This window comes from Triticum aestivum, chromosome 5B, assembly GCF_018294505.1.
Source record: "Triticum aestivum cultivar Chinese Spring chromosome 5B, IWGSC CS RefSeq v2.1, whole genome shotgun sequence".
In the NCBI taxonomy this organism is placed as follows: domain Eukaryota; kingdom Viridiplantae; phylum Streptophyta; class Magnoliopsida; order Poales; family Poaceae; genus Triticum; species Triticum aestivum.
Window position 1 is genome coordinate 490,181,785 of NC_057807.1, and position 22,118 is coordinate 490,203,902.

Consider the following 22,118-nt stretch of genomic DNA (forward strand, 5'->3'; position numbering starts at 1 on the left):
ACAGCCAAGTCAGCCGGAGCATCCTCATCGGACAACCCAATCACGCTGAGATCGACATGGCTTCGCCAAAGAGGTTGTAGACTTGTTGCATCTCTTTTTACTCTACATGTTATATATATTGTCCACTGAGCACACGTAGTAACGAGAAATACGATTATTTTATCCTACTATATGACAAGCAATGAGGTACCAGGCAACTTAGCTATCCGTGATGGACTCTCTTGAACGCCATCATTATTTATCTCTACGTGTTTGAGTTGTGCATTTGTCGATGGCCCTGGGAGTTGAGCTAGTAGGACAGTGGCCTGGGTCCAAAGTAATAGAAGTAGCACAAAAACATTTTTTTAGTATAGGCTTTTCCTTGCTCAAGCCTGCCTACTAGAATCGCCAGTGCTTGAAAGGAAAAGTGAATGAAAAACATAGGAATTGGAAAGTTTCCTATGGTACTACTATTCATGAATTTGGTTCAAAGGAATGGAGCAAAGTAAAACTGTAGGATTTGTTCCTTTAGTGTATCCTTGAAAGAAAAAACGTAGGAATTTTAATTTTCACTTGTCCTCCTTTTCAAATTCCTATTCATGAAGCACAGGACTAAGAGATAGTAGCATAATAACATTATAATCGTACATTTTCTTGTGGTTTGACTTAATCTCACCATGCTTCTTTGCATCCTGTGATCTTCCAATTGTTGTCAATCAAACACCCAGATTGGCAGAAATCCTGCGTTTTTAAATTCTCTGTTTTGCACGTGCATTCCTATCCTATTCCTGTCTATTTCCTATCCCTGCATTGTTGGAATCCTCCAATTCAAACGAGCCCTTACAGAATTACTTCTCTTACAGATAGTTGTCAAAGAAAACCTTGTGTTGGAATCCTCCAATTCAAACGAGCCCTTACAGAATCATCCAGCCCAGCTCAGCTGCTCCAACGACAGAAGGGTCCAGCACAGCAGGGATCTGGCCTCCATACTGTCTTTCGCCGCCTCAGATCTTCTTCCCCGCCGTCGGCAGCCATGAAAACTGCATTACCATCATCAATCGAGCAGATGACCTCGAGGACTACACGGGTCCGCAAGAGAGGTCGCACTCTTTCGTGTCTGCTTACGTTATGCATCGCTTAATACTACATGCTACTTTATCATCATGTTCACCAATTAGACTCTGAGTCAGCTCCAAACTAATGGTCAAACTTGAGTTTTTAAATGGTTTTGGGGTACATATCAGGGCCGCAATCAATAGTATCTATCTACTATCTGGTTAATCTCTGGTGTCTAGTATGAGTTTCATGTTGGGTGGGAAACAAACAATAAAGAAGCCATTATCTGTATTTTTTAACTGAAGCCATTATCTGCCTGCTATTATTGGTTTTGGGTCTATCCACAGGTTGCTACCATCACTCTGGATTTCTGCATGCACTCCTTACATAATCTCACTATGTTTTATTCCTATGCATGATAGTTATTGTAAACAATGGAACTGAACATGTAGAGCAAAAGAGACGAGCCTTGCATGGCAATAAAATTTCATGTAGACGTCGCTCCATGGTAGGCGCAAAGGCAGCCCCCCTCCACCCATTTCGGATTGTAATCGAGAGGAAGATATCTGTTTTGAGGGGGATTCAGAAGGAGAAGACAACTCCTATTTACCCCCTGAGGTCTTCGCTCTAACTTGGCATGCTGATGTTGGTTATGTCATGCATATGGTGCCTTGCATTGCTTACTTTATACATCAAATATGTCATCTGCTTAGTTTAGAGATCCTTTGTGCGAATGCCATCTATTTAGTTTATTCATCATTTATGTGAATTATGCAACGCCATCTTGTTTAGCCAGACATCATATATGTGAATTTTGCAATGCCATCCTGCTTAGCCAGTCATCTTATATGTAAATTATATCAGGCCATCCTTTTTTTCATTACATATTACATTTGTCAACAATGTTGGTACATTCAACTGCTCTTCATGTGCATCAGCCATTTGACACGGTGATGGCAAATTCTGGAGTGAAAACAAGGTCTTTAGAGGAGACTATGCTATCTAACGAAGTGCATATCTCGCTGGTTATGGATAGCTCCTCAGAGGAGGATTCAGGGATAGATGACCAGTCCTATTCCCCCCTCCCTCGAGGTGTATGCTCTAACTTGGCAGGGTTATGTTGCTCATATCGTGCGTATGGTGTCTCGCATTGCTATGTCATTTGATTAGTTTAGACATGCTTTGTGTGAATGCCACCTGTTCAGTTTCTAATTACCATATATGTGAATTATGCATTGCCATATTGTTGCAAGACATTATATATGTGAATTATGCAATGCTATCTTGTTGCAAAGGCATTATATATGTGAATTATGCAATGCCATGTTGTTTAGCCAATCATCATGTATGTGAATTATATCATGCTATCATTTTTCTGTATTACGTGTTCCATTTGTCGACAACGTTTGTATATTCAACTACTCTTCCTGTGCATCAGCCATTTGAAGTGGTGATGGAAGTATCTGGAGTGAAAACAAGGTACTCAGAGCAGACAATGCTACCTGCTGAAGCAGACATCTTGCTGGTTACAGAGAGCTCCTCATAGGAGGATTTAGAGACTGATGACCAGTACTATTTCCCCCCCTGAGGTCTATGCTCAAACTTGGCAGGGTTATATTACCCATGTCATGCATGTTGTCTTGCATTGCTTAGTTTTCACATCATATATGGATTGCCATCTCCTTACTTGCTTACTATATAAATTATATGTTTGAATTATATCATGCCATCATGTTTACATAGTACATACACATCATCTATCTGAATTATGGCATGGCAACCCATTTAATAAAGACATCATATAGTTATATCATCTCATCCTCTTTAGTGTTTACAGTCATCATATTTTGAATTATGGCATTCTATCTGTGAATGTATGTGAATTATGGCATGCCAACCTATTTAATAAACACATTATATAGTTATATCATGTCATCCTGTTTACATAGTCATCGTATTTTGAACTATGTCTTTCCATCTTTTTTAGTTAGCCATCATAATGTGAAATTGTGTCATGCTATCCTGTTTAGTTACCCATCATATATGTGAAATTCATGCTATCATGTTTGGTTAGGCAACATAAATGTGAATTATTTCATGCCCTCTTTTATTACCCACTATCCATTGCACCTGTCTATCATACAATGTCTATACTTTCAATTACTTTTCTTGTTTATGAGCCATTTGAATTGGAGAGGGTGATGGCAGTATCTAAGGGAGTAACAACATGGTCTTCAGAAAAGATAGTGCTACCAGTTGATGCAGATAGAACCACGGTTGTACTTGCCCAAGGACCAGAAACACCATACATAACCCAGACTCTTGCAGATTGTACCCCTACCCGGTTGGACAGAGAACCGGCTACACCCCTTCTAACCCCAACCCCGACAGATAGTAACCCAGTTCTAGTTGACATAGCACTGTCTCCACCATAAAGCACCCAAACACGAGCAGTTAGTAAGGGAACTGCAGTGCCCAAAGCACGAGGACCACCACTCCGAATCCCAACTCAATGCTTAAAGGAGAAGAAGATTTGTTCTCAGGTCAGGTTCTGTAGCTATGGTTGATGCTCCTTTGCTCTTGCATTACTGTATTTACTCATATCAACTATTTTCAAATTTGAATGATGGAATTGAAACTCCAATGGCGCAATAGGTATGTTTTAAACATGTTTCTTTAACTGGTTTGCTGTTGTAGCCTGCTCTATATTGATTTCAGTTTCAATTGAATAAATAGTTATGTTCTCATGTCATGCACATTACAAGTGTTGTTATTGCTCTATAGTTTCCCACACTTATATTATGTCTATTCTGCTTTGTCTTGAACAAATATTATTTGAACTGTGTCTCTATCTTGATTTGGTAACAAAAACTAGAATGATATAGACCATAGTGACCATGGTACATAGATATATGTTTGTTTCATGCTGTTATCCTGTCCACTTTACTACTGAACTCATTTACCAAAATGAGTTTCATATTCAACATGGTAAACCCGTGATGTGTCTGCTTGTTTCTCTTTTAGAATGCGGACAAAATATTGAAGAACAGTACCGCGTTATGCAATGGTAAAGGAAGTAATGCAGATAAGGTTCAAGATAGTGAGACATCCCTGTTGGTCTCCAAGAAAGCTGATAAAAACTATCTTGACGACAGTGAGAGAACCCAAAAGTCATGTCTTGATGTAGTGTTTGAGTTACTGGCCACTATTGCTGGCACAAGCTCTTCGAACTCACTGTCTGAGTCAATTCGTCTTCTTGAGTCTCAACTTCAAGTTGAAAGACATCGATCAGATGTGCTGTGACAGGAAGCTGAAGGACTGAGGAAGTCCCTGCAGAATTCAGATGCATACTTCCTGGTGCAATAGCAAGCGCTGGAGGATTTAAGCGCCAAACAAGAGAAAGTTAATAAGCTTGCTAAGCATCTTGCCAGCATTATGGGTACCCATGATATTGTTTCTTGAGATCTTCTGAAGTGGTTTCAGTTCTGGATTTGTTTTGCTGCGGCGTTTATTTGCGTTGGTCGCCAACTTTGACAACCAGTGTATATGATATGCTGCTTTGTTCCCTATATTTGCACTGGTGGCGAACTTTGATGCCTAGTGGATGTAATATGTGTAATAGTCGTGATAGCCTAGCGTTAGTTGCTTGCTTATTTATTTCCTTATTGTCCTGTTTATTTGTTTGCTTGTAGTCAGTGCAGTTCTTTTTCCGCGGTTTGCTAGTGGCCGCAATAACCTTTTTTTAAACTAGGCCACAATAACCATGGGCTACATATTTACTGTAGTGACACTGGGCCTCCTACCGGCCATAGAAACAATGGCCCTTCTACGGGCCGTAGAAACAATGGGCCTTCTATGGGCCGTAGAAACAATGAGCCTTCTACGGGCCATAGAAACAATGGGCCTTCTACGGGCCGTATCATCAATGGGCCTTATATGGGCCGTATGATCGATTGGCCAAACATGGGCCAATAATAGACTCGCATTATGGCCGTAAACGGGCTAGAGTTGGAATCGTCTGTTCATGGGCCGACCATAACGGGCCGTCGTTAATATGCCGTATTTGATGACGCTATGAAAACGGCCCAACGTATTAACGGGCCACAAACGGGCTGACTGTAACAACGGGCTGAATTTGGCACACAAGCAGAAAATGATAGTAACGGGCCGTAAGTAACCGAATGCTGGAAATGAGCCCAAGAATAAATGGGCCCTCAGAAGGCCGAAAGATAACATGGGCTGGAAACGGCCCAATGGAATAATGGGCCATTAATGGGTATAAAGTGATACACTGTTTATTACGGGCCAGTTTCACCACGGGCCGTTAATGGGCCAAGAGTTACAAAGGGCCTCATATGGGCCGAAATACGTCATGGGCCATACATGGGACGGAAGTTAAAACGGGCTGGAATCATATTGGACGGCTCATATGACGCTATTGGGCCTAATTTGAATAGGTCGTAACGGGCCATGTGTTAGCGGGCTGTAAATGGGCTATATGCCAACAGGCCGTTAACAGGCTTTCAGTTGGCCGGCCTGCCACCTTTTGACCAAGTCAAACAGGCCGGCATTTTCACAGGAATGGGCCTCTGTTCAGCCGTGCCACATGTCGACGTATCATAGGCGCCTTCTGTCCAATGAGTGGATAATATCTGTCCCGACGGCAAGCCGACACGTGTCTCCTCCAACCAATGATGATTTTACACGTGGAAAATCCACATTGGTCAGGGTTGTTAACAGGTTATCGGATCCAAAACCGGACCCGATAGCTTAACGACGTTCCGTTACGGTGGATGCCACGTGTCTGTCACCCTTGACGAAAGCACTTCTATGACGCGCGATTTATCGTCATGGAAGTGGACACTTCTGTGATGATAATTTTGGTAATGTCATGGAACACTTCTATGACAGCACATGTATGACTATCTTGATTCTGTCATAAAATCGTCATGGATGTACATGCATGACAAAAAATGTGACCTACTGTGACAAACACGTATCATCACGGAAGTGTATTTTTTTGTAGTGACAAGTCATGAAGAGAGCAGTAGCAATGAAACTGTAACGATCATAATGCTAAGCTAACGGATGGGTCATGTCCATCATATCATTCTCCTAATGATGTGATCCAGTTCATCAAATGACAACATATGTCTATGGTTAGAAAACATAATCATCTTTGATTAATGAGCTAGTCAAGTGGAGGCATACTAGGGACACTATATTTTGTGTATGTATTCACACATGTACTAAGTTTACGGTTAATACAATTCTAGCATGAATAATAAACATTTATCATGAAATAAGGAAATAAATAATAACTTTATTATTGCCTCTAGGGCATATTTCCTTCATCTACACCATCCAATAAAGGTAATCAAATGACCCACAATCCCTGTATCTTTAACAGAAGCCTTATTTCAGTGCCCACCAAATTTCTCGCCCATCAAATCTACCACCCCTATGTTTTCCCATAATGGCCTTACTCCAAAAATGGTGTATACACTAATAGATTAGCATATAAGTTACAGAGAACTCATCAATTTTGAAGTAGCCGAAGCATTGCAGGTAGATAATTTTCATGAAATTTTGGGCCATTAAGTGCCCTAACTCATCAGAAAAAGATCTCACGAGAAGGCTTGAAAGAAACTTTGGGCCATTCAGTTCCCTAACAAGATGAAGATTGTGCTTAGCCACGGGCTCCCATTCTAAAAAAAACTACAGACTCCCAACTCCATACACGATCAAAATCCACAAGGTACGACTGCTATTTTTGCAACACAAAGAAAATATTGAACATTTTCCCCACAATGCCAATATGTAAAAGAATTTGAGAGATAATTTAAAAGAGTAAAATACACGAGGTCCTAAAGTATTTCAAGTGTATCAAGTAGGTCCTAAAAGTTTGACATCGCTCACAGCGGGTCCTAAACGTTTGCAAGTCGCTCACCCCTAGTCCTAAATGTTTGTAAACTATTCACCGTGGGTCCTAAAAGTATTCCAAGTGTGTCAAGTAGGTCCTGAAATTCATGGGTAAAATATACATATAGGACCCACGGTAAACGATTTCAAACTTTTAGGACCTACTTGACACACTTGGAATACTTTAGGACCTCGGTGTATTTTAATCAATTTAAAAAGAGCGATGGACTTTTCTTAAAACTAAAGAAATTTACTCATATTAGGAAATGGTTACTCAACTGGATAGTGGAAGCATGACCCTCCCAAGCTATGATCATGGATGTCGCTCTTGGCACATTTGGGAGAACATGAAATAACTATCGCAATGTGAGGTGCCAGTTAATCCTCTTCGCGTGGAGGGGGAAAATCAAGGCTTATATTGAATTCATTATTGTGTATTTTTTTTGCAAATATTATTATGTATAATGTTAGCCATCAGGTTCCAATAGACGTGAGACCTCAACCTCACCCCAAAAATGGTCTCCACCGTCGGAAGGTTGGTTGCAGAATGTTGATCAATGTAGATGATGTAATTTTCTCCCACTCTGGACGGGTTGGCTATGGAGTTGTGGTGCAAGATCATCTAGGGACACTTTTTGCTGCACATCGATGATCTTATATTGATCACATCCAACACTTAGAAGTGGCTAAAGCTCTTATTGTTTGGCAAGCCCTCGTCTTTGTTGAAGATGCAAATTTCATAAGATTTCAATGGCCTTCGATTGCATCTCGCAGATGAACAAGGTGCGATATGTGAGCATCGACATAGTCCATGATATTAAAAGTTTTTATCCTATGATTTTATGCATATCAAACGTTGTTGTTACGAGGCAGCTCATGTACTAGCAAAATTTGCACAACATGACACTGGGTCATGTTGGTCTAATGAGATATCTGATGAAATCGGAGCCATTATTTTGCAATGAACATGTTTATACATGAATGAATGAGATGGTGCCGCCATTTGTTTAAACCCTCAAGCTCGTAAGCCCCTACATGTCCCATCAGTAAAATCAGAATGTAAAAAGTAAAATCAGATGACATCGCGATCTAGCAAAAGCAGTGAACAACAAGCCGGTGTTGGGATTGAATATTCAGTTGGGAGTGCCGAACAAAAAGGACATGGTTGTTTTAGATGCACTTTACCTCAAATAATAGATGGATTCCTCCTTGATTTTTGAACTTTCTAGGAAAAAGAGCACCATAACTTCATACTCGATTCCTCCTCCCCTTTTAGCATACTAGTAAATGCGTACCTATAATGCACGTTGATATTAGGGAGGAAATTAATTGCATGTTAATATTAGCAGGATATCAACTACACTTTAATTATATAATTATCATAAATATTGATATTTTGTACGATATTAAGTGCACGCTAAATATGTCAAGTGCTCATCATTGGAGAAATCTAGGTCATTGGATTGGATGGTTTGATGGCCGAGATTAATTGATCCGCCCCTTTGTTCTTCTTTATAATTCTATATAAACCAATAAAAGCATGCGTACAATGCACGTTGATATCGGGAGAAAATTAATTGTATGTTGATATAGGGAGAACATTAATTGCATGTTAATATTAGGTATGCTATTAATTACGTGTTAATTAGGCGATTAACATAGACGCCGATATTTGGTATGCTATGAATTGCTAAATATGTTGGACGCTCACCATTAGAACAATCTACTAGGTCGTTGAACTGTGGTTTGATGACCAAGATTAATTGCATCGGCCTCTTTGATTTCTTTTTTATATCTGTACAAATATATATTCTTATGCAGCATCCCAGTTTTGAATAAGCTTATGGGCAAATACTAGATGTGCGCGCTAGTGGTCAGAGAGAGTAGGAAGAGAAAATTAACGTGTATAGATCTACGGTGCACGTGCCGTAGAAACGCAAAATGAAGCGCCCCTTTGAGTGCATCTGGGTTTGAGTAAACCTTGCTCAAAGAAAGTCAAAGGAGCTTAGCCTAACTCCAAGAGACGATCCGATCCAGCTAAAGCCCGGCCCGGCCCGGCCCGGACCAGCCCGGATAGGGACTATAAGTAACCGAGCTCGTCAGCCTGACCCTCATCTCTTTTCCTCCCCGGTACCCGGAATATTCTGGGGAGAAAACGGAAAAACAGTCTCAAGCAGCTCCCCGACTCCCTCCATCAGTTTTCGGTCTCCCCGGTTCCGAGCTCATCCACTGGTCCTGCGACGTCGCCGACCGCCGCTCCGGAACCCCCCTCCTTCCCGCCGGCAAGCAGCCGCTCCGTCTCTCACAGGTTCGTCCCCGTGCCATTTTTTTCATTCTCAGATCGAGGGGTTGACCTGCGGGAGAGAGACAGAGAGAGGCAATTATGGCCATCCATGGCGATGCGTCGGTGAGCCGCCGCTCCGGCGAGCGGGGGGCGCCGGCTGCCGGGGCATGCTGCTGTGAGGGGGCGGCGAACATGGGCGCGGGGTCGGCAGATCTGGCGGAGGCGGGCACGGGGTGGCCGGCGCTGGCTGTCGGTGGCGGGGATGATGAAGCGCTGTCGGTGTTGGATTTTGTTTTGTCCCTTCTTGGAAGAAAGGAAACCACACAAGGGTCTATTATTGCTTTCGTCAAGAAGTCGGCTAGTCATTCATTCATTATTGCTTTTGTTAAGCGGTCTGCTGCCCATCCGCCATCGTGTGGCCTTGGTGATGGATGCTCATTTGATTTGCTAACGTGGCCGGTCAGTTTCTTTTACATATCTTGATTGAATAGACATGATTAGTCATCACGATTTTACTAGTTATTACATTTGGACCACGTGTTGAGTCAAGTTCTATGCTTTACAAGTTGTTGAAGTCGGGTGTTTGGTATAGGATGTTTTTGTTTGCCGTAAGAAGTTGGAGTCCTACGATATTTTGCTGCCATCTTAAAGCTTTTTAACTTGCGTGGGTGCAGAATGGCGCTCAACAAGGAGTACACTTACGCGGACTTGGAGAAGGAGCCATACTGGCCATTCGAGAAGCTGCGGATCTCGATCACTGGAGCTGGTGGGTTCATAGCCTCCCACATTGCAAAGCGCCTCAAGGGCGAGGGGCACTACATCATCGCCTCTGACTGGAAGAAGAACGAACACATGGAAGAGGATATGTTCTGCCATGAGTTTCACCTTGCTGATCTGAGGGTCATGGACAACTGCCTCAAGGTAACCACTGGGGTTGACCATGTTTTCAATCTCGCAGCTGATATGGGAGGGATGGGCTTCATCCAGTCCAACCATTCTGTCATCATGTACAACAACACCATGATCAGCTTTAACATGCTTGAGGCTGGTAGAATCAATGGTGTCAAGAGGTAACAATCCATCCAGTACTAGCTTCTATGGACCTCTTGTTTTTTCACCTGGGGAAGCTATAAGATGCTAACTGCTATTTTCTGTTTATGTCTGTCTTTTTTCCACAAAGGTTTAGGTCTGTCTGTCCAAAGAAAATCCTATAAATGCATAAACTGCCAACATATAGTGTGCATTAGGCAGCAGTATGTCCACTTCTTATATAATAAAGGGGGCTTATCAACATCTTTGTTCAGTTCATGGATACGGAGAAATGAATGTTCCACATTAAGTACATTATTAGGGAAAAGTAGTAGAATTCCTATTTATGCATCATAGTTATGTTTGCTGACGGATAGCGTTCAAATGGGCCCATATAGGGGAAGTTTTTATTGGTGTACTTTTTGCAAGGTGATGGGTTGATATAGCGACTCTTTGTTACATTGGCGTTAAGACCAGAAAATATTAAAATCTTTGAAGACCATCTTATCTGCCCCTACCTTTTATCTCGCAATATTCATTTACATAATTAGTATCATATTTAGCAAATACGTAATGGTTTGGTAAGCTTAGAAGCGATGAAAAAAAAACTGATCCTTGAAAACATTGTCCCGAACTCATCACAAGAAAGAAGAATATGTGTTCAACTACAATAATTTTGACCTAATGCAGAAAGTTGCAGTTTTGTTTAGTCATGCAGATGGAAGGAAGGAAAACATATTACAACAGCAAAACAATAACCTTAACAGCTGACTGAAACTAAATGTTATTGAACTTCAATTTCCTTCCTGCAGGTTCTTTTATGCCTCGAGTGCTTGCATCTACCCTGAATTTAAGCAGTTGGAAACTGTAGTTAGCTTGAAGGAGGCAGATGCTTGGCCTGCAGAGGTTTCAAAACTTTTGCACTCATATATGTTTCTTACTGAACTAATACCTTAATTATTGTGATAAAATAGCACTAACTTCTGCAATGCCTTATCTTTAGCCTCAAGATGCCTATGGCTTGGAGAAACTTGCTACCGAGGAATTGTGCAAGCACTACACAAAGGACTTCGACATTGAGTGCCGGATTGGTCGCTTTCACAATATATATGGTCCATATGGGACATGGAAGGGTAAGATTTTATCTGGTACTTAGTAGTATCTAGGTTCTTTTTTTTGCGGGGTAATGTGTTCTTTGCTAGCTATTGAAGTTTGACAATTGTTTCGGCTTAGGTGGAAGGGAGAAGGCACCCGCTGCTTTCTGCAGAAAGGCTCTAACCTCCACTGACCGGTTTGAGATGTGGGGAGATGGTCTGCAGACTAGATCCTTCACATTTATTGATGAATGTGTGGAGGGTGTCCTCAGGTATTTTTTTTTACCAACTTATGTTTATATAGTCCAGTATTTCTTACCTTTTGCTATCAAATCCGGTACTGGTATGTCTACTTTTTTGCTTTTGCTGAAATATGCCTTATATTAGCATGAATTGCTCTATTTAGTGTGGATAATAAGACAATTTGTGCCTAGATGACAATTAATGGACTGCAGCTTTAGTTCTGACTTCCAAGGGAAGCATCAATTGTTTTAGCTTCTAGTTTTAAAAGTTTCATATGAAATGTTGATTTCCAGTCGACAGAATTGCAATTTGAGAACCACCTGTTGGTAGATTAGTTTCTTAATTAATTGTGATGGCCCAGCAAGCAATTTTATCTCACAACTATTCCAAAAGCTGCAGTGATTTCATTTACTTTTTAGGAAACCACAAGTTCTATTGCAAATTCTGTGATGTATAGGCTATTCTTATCAAAATAATGCACATGTGTTCCTAATGAGTATCATGTTAAACCATTGAATCTTCGTTCTCATCCTACCATAAATAAATAAATTATAAAGTTCTCTCCTTTGTTCAAGAGCAATTTAATTTTTATGGCTGGCTAAAGAATTGTTTTTTCAACCTTCAGGCTCACAAAGTCTGATTTCTGCGAGCCTGTAAACATTGGAAGTGACGAAATGGTGAGCATGAACGAGATGGCTGAGATAGTCCTGGGCTTCGAGAACAAGCAGCTGCCCATCCACCACATCCCTGGCCCCGAGGGTGTCCGTGGCCGTAACTCTGACAACACGCTCATCAAGGAGAAGCTTGGCTGGGCTCCAACCATGAGGCTGAAGGTACCCTCCCAAAAATTTCAGAACATTCTTTTTGTTCTGTTCAGTCACACATATACAGATGCTCATCACTCGTCAAACTGAATCCAAATTCTGCCTGCAGGATGGGCTGAGGATCACGTATTTTTGGATCAAGGAGCAGCTGGAGAAGGAAAAGTCCGAAGGCGCTGACATGTCGGCATATGGAACATCCAAGGTCTGCACCACGCAGGCACCGGTCCAGCTTGGCTCCCTCCGCGCCGCAGATGGCAAGGAGTGAACACTCGCTCTAGGCAAGGAGATCAGTTGTTTGTCAGTTGTCACACCATTTCTTGATTCAGTCTGAACTTTCACATACTGCATGAGATTTGTAGCCTTTTGTGCTGTTGTAAACGGGAATAACTGCTTGGTGCAAGAAGATGTTATGTTAAACATTTTATTTATATACATGTAAAATCTGGTCAGTTCGTCTTCATGAAAACAATGAAATAATAGTTTGTTACTTTTTGAGATATTTATGAGCCATTGTTTTGGACCTTCTTTTAGAACGGTAATTTTTTAGGGTATGTTTTGAAATAACAGAAAATATATTTTTAGCAGAGGAAGATATATATTTGCTCTCAACTTTTAGGAGTATTTTTCTGCCTCGACATTTTTTAACCCCTCTCTAGACATGGCGTTTCCTATTAATTGCTCGAGGCATAGTTAGATGCCCAAGTCGAACGGGCTGACCGTCTTTATTTGGTTTTCGGCACTTTTTCTTTGTTTCTTCCTTTCTTCTTTTTTCTATTCTATTTTTCAAATTCGTGAACATTTTTGAAACATGTGCACAGTTTTTGAAATTCATGGCTATCTAAAATTTATTAATGTTCTTTGTATTCATGAATTATTTTTAAAATTCATGAACGTTTTTTAAATTCACAAATATTTTTAACTAATTAAATTATTTCCCTGAAAAAGCCGGTGAAAAACCATTAAAAAGAAGCAAAAACTCGGATAATTCCATGAAAAATCGCAAAGGCTATATCTTGCCGATTGTGAAATATAGCCCGTGCTTGCCTGTGGAAAGAGAGGGTTGGTATTTTTTTTTCTGGTTTTGTTTCTTAGCGAGGTTGTTTTCTATGGTTATCTTTCTTTCTTTGGCCATCGGTTTTATTAGTTTTATGTGTTTTTGCTTTCTTTTTTTTATCTATTTTCCTTCTTTTTTCATTTATCTCCTTTTATTTTTATTTTTATTTCTTCATTATACTTTTTTTGTATTGTTTCCTAATTTTCTTTTCTATGATTCGGTCTTAGGAAAATATGAATATTTTTAATACATGATGAGTATTTTTCTAATGAAACTATTATTTTTTTTAATACGTGATGAATATTATTGAACCCTCTGTAAAGAAATATAAGATCGCTTAGGTAACTACTTAGTTTTTTTTGTCTAAACACACTCACTTTATTGATTATAGAAGTTCATAAGTATACAATGTAGATCCGGCGGATTAAAGAGCCACACATGGCGTCCTAAAGAAAGGCCTAGAGTATGTTTAGCGAGGCTATGTGCCTCAAGATTAGTTTCTCTTCCTTCGAATATGAAGGAACAGTGAGAGAACTGCTGAGATGTAAGATTGATCTCCTTAATAATGCTAGAGTGTAAGTGTGTAACCCACCCATATTTCTGTGGATATCTTTGATCACACCTTGACAGTTTGAAGCTATATGTATGTCTTCAAGTGATAAGTCAAGAGCAAGTGAAAGCGCTTCTGACAAGCCAAAGCCTCCAATGATGTTGGGTCAATCACACCTTGACATTTCCTAGTTGAATCCCTGCAAGCTGTGCTGTAAGTCCCTTCCATTGCGTCGCGTGACATGGCACCATCAACAAAAATTTTTGCAGTTCCTGTAGACGGGGGGATCCATCTGTGATCTTGCCTCAGAGGTGTTTGAACAGCTGCATGTTGCTTCAAGGGTTTGCAAATCTGAAGCTCCCTTAGATAATTCTTGACAAACTGATTAGTAGCAAACGCCCCTGATATACATGCTCATGGATAGCCTTTCTCCGAGCATGCCAAATCGCCCATAGTGTGTACAAGTATCTTGATTAAATCCTCATGCGGTATAGACTCCATCAGTGAGAAAATGAAGCTTTTTGCATCGGGTTCTTTACATTGCATCATAACTTCCAACAGATCATTATCCTCTAATGCCCAAACGCAACATGCCATGTTACACTCCATCAAAGAATGCCGCCAGGAATCTTCAGAGCCACAAAGTCCACACTCTGATTGTACTGCCATCTTCCGGTGTTTGAGCAAGTCTGAAGTTGGCAAGGACTGTTGTGCTAGCCTCCATAGAAAAAAATTGATTTTTGATGGAACATCAATCTTCCAGATTTTCTTCCGTGCTTTTATTTCTCCCTCAGAATTTGAGTTGTCACCACGACCTTCCAACCATCCTTCCCAATGGAGTTTAGTTGATACCGGCATACGGTATGCCGAGCATATTGAAAAAGCATCGTTTTGCTCATGTATCCATTACCAGGAATCATCGAGCTGTCTTGTGCAAAGCAGGATGGACAAAATTGCTTGAGCGTCTGTAGTTACAAAGACTTGAGAGATCCTCACCAGATCCCATTCCATCGACGGCAAAATAAGCTCATTGACCAACTTAGGTGGATCAAGTACCAGCCATGTTATCGGCCGCACGTTCACTACTAGGGAAAACCCTAGCAGTAGCGCGGATATTTTGCCTATCAGTAGCGCGGGACGACGCGCTACTGATAAGGCGCTACAGCTAACGTGTAGCAGTAGCGCCTGTCATCCCACGCTACTGCTATACATGGCTAGCAGTAGCAAGCTTTAGTGCAGAGAGCACTGCTGCTAATATCTGCAGCGCTTTTTAGCCGGAAGCGCTGCTGGTAAGGGAGCGCTACTGCTAACTTTATTCCCCTCGCTACTGCTAGTTTTATTAGTTTCTATTTTTTCTGCATATTTGTTTTGTATTTGAATAGGCTTTATAAAAAGAGAGCGGCGTTTTGGCTCCTAGGTGCATATGCACCCATTGTCGAAATACACATTTTGAAAAGTTGAAAAATTCGAAACAAAAATCCCACGTGTATATTCGGACATTTTATGTGCGTTCACAAGGTTTCGGTGAAAAACGACGTTTTTTGTGGCTTGTGTAAAAAAGATAAAGAAATGCCTCATGAATAGTTAGAATAAAGCATCAGAAATTGTCTTTTTTTACACAAGCCACAAAAAAACGTCGTTTTTCACTGAAACCTTGTGCAGGCACATAAAATGTCCGGATATACACGCGGGATTTTTGTTCCGAATTTTTTAAATTTTCAAAATGTGTATTTCGACAATGGGTGCATATGCAGCTAGGAGCCAAAGTCAATTACCGTTATAGAATAATCTTTAGCATATCATGCACATACAAATGTAATCATAGCATATACATACAAATAGTCTCATCAAATCATGTCATCATCATAATCATCATCCAACACAAAGTGGCCTCTCGTCATCATCTCAAAAATAGCGATACAAGTCTCGATTACTTGCAACTACATCGTCATCCATCTAAACAATGATATACGCGAGAAGAGCTATCACTATGAGTGAGAGCAGATCTATGCAGTACATGAGTTCGTATCCCTCTCTCACATTAGCGTGAACCTAAACTAACTACTGGCTGTCGCTCGGGAAACGGAAACCGGTACACCTGGGCCTGACACTCCGGCCACTCCTCGTATACTCCTGGCATAGCACTTCTTTGCCATCGATGATCTATGCACCTGCATCGTCACATGAGTCGATGATATGCAACATATATAGTTGAGCAACAGAAAGAGACAGACTTGACAAAAATAGAAGCAACATATCATAAGCATAAATAACAAAGTTCATCGTACCCGAAATGCCCTAACTAGAGTGATCTTCGCTAGTCGAGCAGAACGGTTTAATTACATCACAAATAAAGTTTCATCGTGCATAACTCAAAGTTTTGTCATACAAACTAAACAGACACATTGTCATATATCGACAATCACTACATGTTGTGTCATCCTTCCATGCCAGGGAGATAGTCCCTGAGCTTAGTGAAAGGCTTCAGGTCGAGACGTTGAGAGGCTACGCGTGTTCGGACATCTTCCCGCGACATTTGTCCTTCTTCGTAGAACATCCCTGTTTTTTCGACGACCTCCTTCATGATGATTTGGGCAAGTTCGCACTCGATGTGATAGAACTCAGCTCAAAGTCGATGATCCTCGATATCTCCTAAGTCCTTTGCCCATTGCAGAATATGGGCATCGCCAGATCTAGGTGACATGCGAAGGTTCTGGTGATCCCGTCTGTACTCCAGCATGTGGTGTAGGACATAGAATCCATCATTAAGAGAATCACTTGGTTGCTGGATGCAGCAGAAGTCGGTTCTTATGGCTGAAGGCGGGCCTGCCGTCCCTTGTCTTCTTGTCGTTGACCTCTCCATCCCGTGTGCCGTAGTAAAAGATAGCACTGTCGAGAACAGATTTGATGTGGGTGTAATCCTTTTTGGTAATGTTCTTCAACGAGTCCAAGTAAAGAGTGTGGGAGTACCGGGGGTAGAGGATGAGGAGGAAGGCGCGCCCGCCGCTGCGCAAAATAAGTACACCTCAAATTAATTAGCCTCCACCGTGCAAATGAATGAATGGAATCGAAGGAAGGATATCCGTGCGGATGACTTACAGGGGATGGTAAGGCACGAGAATGTCCTCCTTGTCCTTATTGGCGAGCATGAAATTGACGAGGTAGTCCCTCGCGTATTCACAGTGCTTTGCACAGACTGCCAAGAAGCCCTCGTGCATGAAGTACGGGTCAGCGACACAGATAAAAGGTATCTGCTCAACCCCGATGAGGTAGTTCATGTGCAAGGCATAAAGGCGGAAAAATGTAAAATCCAGCTTCTTCAAGTGAAACATGTCGAAGATGTAATCGAATCGAAGGAAGAACTTCTTTGCGGGGAATCTGTCGATGTACGACAATTGCCGCGACACTTTAACCACGTAGAGTGGGTATCCTGGATTTTTCGAGGCGATGAGGCCTTTCTCTATCTGCATCACATCGTCATGAAGTCTCCTTACATCGCCGAATTTGGCCGCTATCGCTGCTTTAGGTAGGATTGGTTCACCGGCGATATGCCATTTTGCCGCACCAAGGATATCTATACGGTCTTGAACCCGAGGCTGCTGAGGCGGCTGGATCATAGAAGCAACTTTGTTGCCTTTCCTCGGTCTCTTCCTAGACTTCTTTGTTACGGGAAGGTCTTCCATAATACATTCAGACTCTGGAGGCGGCAATTCAGGCACCGACTCATGACGCTCAAACCCTAAGTAGGCGCCAGTATTGACATACTGTTGAGTGTCATCGTCATCCTCATCCTCATCTATGGCGACGTCACTAGCGACTAATTAATGGAGCCTCTTCCTCACCCCGTCCGCTATCACCCAGCACGACAGCCGATGCTAATTGGGTAGGTGAGGTGTTGATGTTCATACCTGACTGCGTGCTCGTGGGTGTGCTCCCGGCCGCCTCCGGACGAAACAGACTCTTTGGCCACAACAAGACCGACCCATTGCAATCACCAAGCCGCCGCGGGGTCTCGTGGTCATCCCCCTAGTACCAGAGGAGCCAAATTCTCGTGGTCGGTTTGACACTGGCCACGAAAACCTTGAAGATGTCTGGGGGTATCTGCCGGCTATGGAACAATGGTTCCTTCGGCTCCATTAACATTGCCTTCCACATCCACCTTCTGGTCGCTGACGGTGTACAATATGGTGCACATGGTTTTGTCGGCCTGCAAAGAAAATTCTGCGATGTGAGACATCCGAAAGGCAACGAAAACATGAGACTATACATTTATTGAAGAGGGTCGGTGTACCCTGAGGGCGTCGAGCTCAGCCAAAGACGAAGCACCACCGAGGACGTCCGGTGCTGGAGCAGGTGCGGGAGCCGGTGCCGGAGCAGGTGTGGGAGCCAGTGCGGGAGCAGGTGCAGATGCAGGTGCTGGTGCAACACTAGTCGAGCTGCTCCCGAAGAAGTCAGCAAGGGGAAAGTCTGCTGCATTTTTTTTCTAGATTTTGCCTGCTCCAATTGAAAACAACCGGAACCAAGATAGTAGACATATCTACAAGCGCCCGTTTTGCGGCAGCTACCGCTGTTGCGACTGTCTCAGATGATTTCTTCTCAAGCACAATCTCAACCTTCTTGTCGATGTTTTGTTCAGTTAACCTCCGTCTTTCCTTTCTCTCCTTCGTGGTCTCACGGTAGTACTTCTTCCACGTGGTGTCGTCTCCGACACCGTGCACGCGTCTAGACGACGGTCGAGTCTCCACCGGGAGTCCTTTCAATATGTTCAACGCCCAGTTGAATGGAGTGCCCCACTTGGGCCTCGCCAACGCCTCAGACGGCGAGTCTCTTTCGGCCGTAATCCTGTGCTGCTCTCTCTGCAAAAGGCATAAGGATCGTTTACAAATATGACTAACATGCAGTTGAATTGATCAGAAACTAAAATTACCAGCAGTCTCATGAACTCCTCGTGACCGCGTTCGTCTCAAAAACCTTCTTCACTGGGTCCCAATGGTGCCGGGCCCTGAGGACGTCATGCTCCTGCGGGACGGTGAACTCCGCCAAGGGGTCTGGGATGCCCAGACTCTCGGCTTCCGGGTCCTCCTTGGCCCATATGGACCTCTTCCCGCCATAACCACGGCTTCCGAGGTGGTGGCACCCAATGTTCCTCTGTTGAAGCCCCTTCATGTACTTCAACTTTTTTGGCAGCTTCGGCCTCGCAAGCCGCCTTGAATATTTCAAAGTGCTCTTCCGTGATTGTCGGATTACCCTTTACAATCTCGGAGTAGGGTTCCTTTTTGTTGACGATCCGATATTTCACCCTTGCTTTCCAGGCGGCCAACGCGTCGCTAAACTTGCTCATGGCGTGTTTGTTTATCTTCTTCATTGTCGGGTCCTTATCTGGATCTTTATAATCCTTTTCATTCCGGTCCGGGAACAAGAATACCTGGTGCAGCTTCTTTAGGAGGGAGGGCCTCATATTATCTATCTTCTTTAGTTTCTCATCATTGATGGTGGCGGTTGTCCGTACGATGCAGCCTATTTGATTGCTGTAGCACGCGCGCGCTTCCGCGGGCGCGTTTGGCTCAAAATTGCCGTCGTCCTCCTCCGTGACCACCAGTCTAGTAGTCCTGAGCTTGTTAGGAACTCGTTGCCTCTTTGCTTTCTGTTCTATACCGGCTCCACTAGTCTCGGCGCCGGTCTGAGTCTCAGCACCGGTCTCGATGTCGGTCTCAGTCTTAGCGCCGGTCTCAGTCTCAGCGCCCGTATCGATGTCGGTCTCAGTCTCCGATGTGACAGGTGGACCCAGCAACATCAACTGTTGATCGTCGGCTTCCCTCAAAAATTCCTCTGTCGCTAGGTACACGTTGTCGTAGTCACCAGAACCCTGTCCTTCATCGTTGCTAGCCATGTTTCCTACAATTAAATCTAGTCAATTAATTCTAGACCTAATAAAATGAATAATGACATAATAAAGGCCTATGCTTTGCAGGAACGTTGACTCCTTCCCGGTGCGGCAAATCCCGGGCACTCGATATGTCCTAGTTTGTAGCACAAGTCATGCTGAAATTCACGGAAAATTTCGGCATGACTTTTGCTAAAAAGTGGACAAATCGAGAACCTGAAATTTGCCGAAACGGAAATGAATCAACATTCCGGCAAAACATAGGCCACTCAGCTTCATTCCGTGGAAACAACAAAGCCACTTGGGCACAATGGAAACATGTGCAAACACAATTGAGGAATTTGCATATATCCTGACCACTTCAAATTTGCATGTCCTAGCGTTTGACACTTCAAGAAAATCTACGCAAATCGCATGCTCTCTCAAACTCAATTCAAAAACTAAATATAGATTATATTTAGTTAACTACTGAACTAAACTTTACTCTAAACTAAACCCTACTACCCTAATTAACATCTAGTTAAACAAACTCAATTCAAAAACTAAACCCTACTGAACTAATTAACATCTACATTATCTACTACTTAACATCTATTATTACCCTAACTAAAAAATATCTACTATTAACGATACTGCCCTAGTTAACTAGTACCATCACTACTACTAATTAACATCTACTACTACTACTAAAAATCATTATGTATGAACCCTAGTACTAATTAACATCTACTACTACTGCTAATTAACATGGTAGAGGAAGAAAAAGCAGAGAGAGAGGGGGTGGGGGAGGGTGGGGGGGGCTTACAGAGAGGGGAGAGACGGTGGCGGGGAGTTGCTCGGCAACGGAGGTAGGGGCGGCGAGGGCGGGCTCAGGATCGGGAGGCGACGGTCCTAGGCGGGCTCGAGGGCGGTGAGGTCGAGGGCAGCAGCGGTGAGGTCGAGGGCGGCGACAGCGAGGTCGAGGGCAGCCCGAGAGGCGGCGGCGGTGAGGCAGGGCGGCCTCGGGCGGCGGCAGTGAGGATGAGCGCGGCGTCGACGCCGGCAGGAGACGGCGACAAAGTGGGGGCAACGGCGAATTGGGGAGACGGTGGCGAAGTGGGGCGAGGGATTTGGGGGAGAAGTGGTGGCCGGAGGGAAACCGTTTTTGGGTTAAGTCAAACATAACGGTAGTGCGTTACGGAAAACACGCTATAGCTAAGTTAGCTATAGCGCATTTTAGCAAACGTGCTACTGCTATTCCTTCATCTTTTTCCCTTTTTGTTTATTTTTCTTTACATTTTATATTTTACCTTTCTCCTTTTTATGTTTCTTTCATTTTATATTTGGTTTTCATTTTTTTTCTTTTTGTTAGCAGTAGCGGTTTACACATAAACGCGCTGCTATAAGAATATTAGCAGTAGCGCGGTTTTTAAAGATTGCTACTGCTATGTGTAGCCCATCGGCTTGGTGGTTGGAATTTAGTAGTAGCGAGTTTTCAACGAGACGTGCTACTGCTATATATGCATCTGCAGCGCGCTTATTTTGCACGCGCTACTGCTGTCTAGCAGTAGCGAGCTTTTTTAACAAGCGCTACTACTAAAATTCTGTGTATAACGTTTTCCCTAGTAGTGGTTGTGCACCCTTGGTAGCCATTGGTCGCGCCAAATATTTGTGGTCATACCATCACCAATGCGGCGGGTCAAACCCTGCACCATTACATCCCGTCCTTCAAGGATGGACCTCCAAATCTGGGACGGTGCACCCCCAAGCTCGGCATGAAGAAATTTAGTCCCAGAAAAATACTTAGCTTTTAATATCCTGACACTTAAGGAGTTGGGTTCTGTCAATATACACCAAGCTTGCCTCGCCAAGAGGGCAAAGTTGAAGAGCTCAATATCGCGAAATCCGAGACAACCGACAAACTTAGGTCTCGTCATCACACTCCAGGACACCCAGCAAGCCTTTCTTTGACCTTCTTTGCTTCCCCACCAAAATATCCGAATCCGAGAATTAATATGTTCACATAGGCCACGTGGGAGCTTAAAACATGACATGTAATAAATAGGTACAACCTGGGCAACAAATTTTATGAGTACATCCTTACCTCCTGCTGACAATAGCTTTGCCATCCAACCCTTTACCTTGTTCCACACACGGTCTTTGAGAAACATAAAAGCACCATTCTTACTATTTCCCACATCCGAGGGCATATCAAGATAT

The 22,118-nt window shown here is 42.8% G+C and overlaps 1 protein-coding gene across 1 annotated transcript; it reads left to right on the forward strand.

The window, feature by feature from the left end:
- Positions 1–9,042: 9,042 nt before the first annotated feature.
- On the forward strand, positions 9,043–12,930 carry LOC123112716 (GDP-mannose 3,5-epimerase 2). Its single transcript, XM_044533788.1, has 7 exons — positions 9,043–9,265; positions 9,916–10,311; positions 11,083–11,176; positions 11,274–11,403; positions 11,504–11,636; positions 12,233–12,440; positions 12,541–12,930. Exons 2-7 carry the CDS (start codon positions 9,917–9,919, stop codon positions 12,694–12,696), a joined length of 1,116 nt encoding a protein of 371 aa, XP_044389723.1. The 5' UTR covers positions 9,043–9,265; position 9,916; the 3' UTR covers positions 12,697–12,930.
- Positions 12,931–22,118: the final 9,188 nt, after the last annotated feature.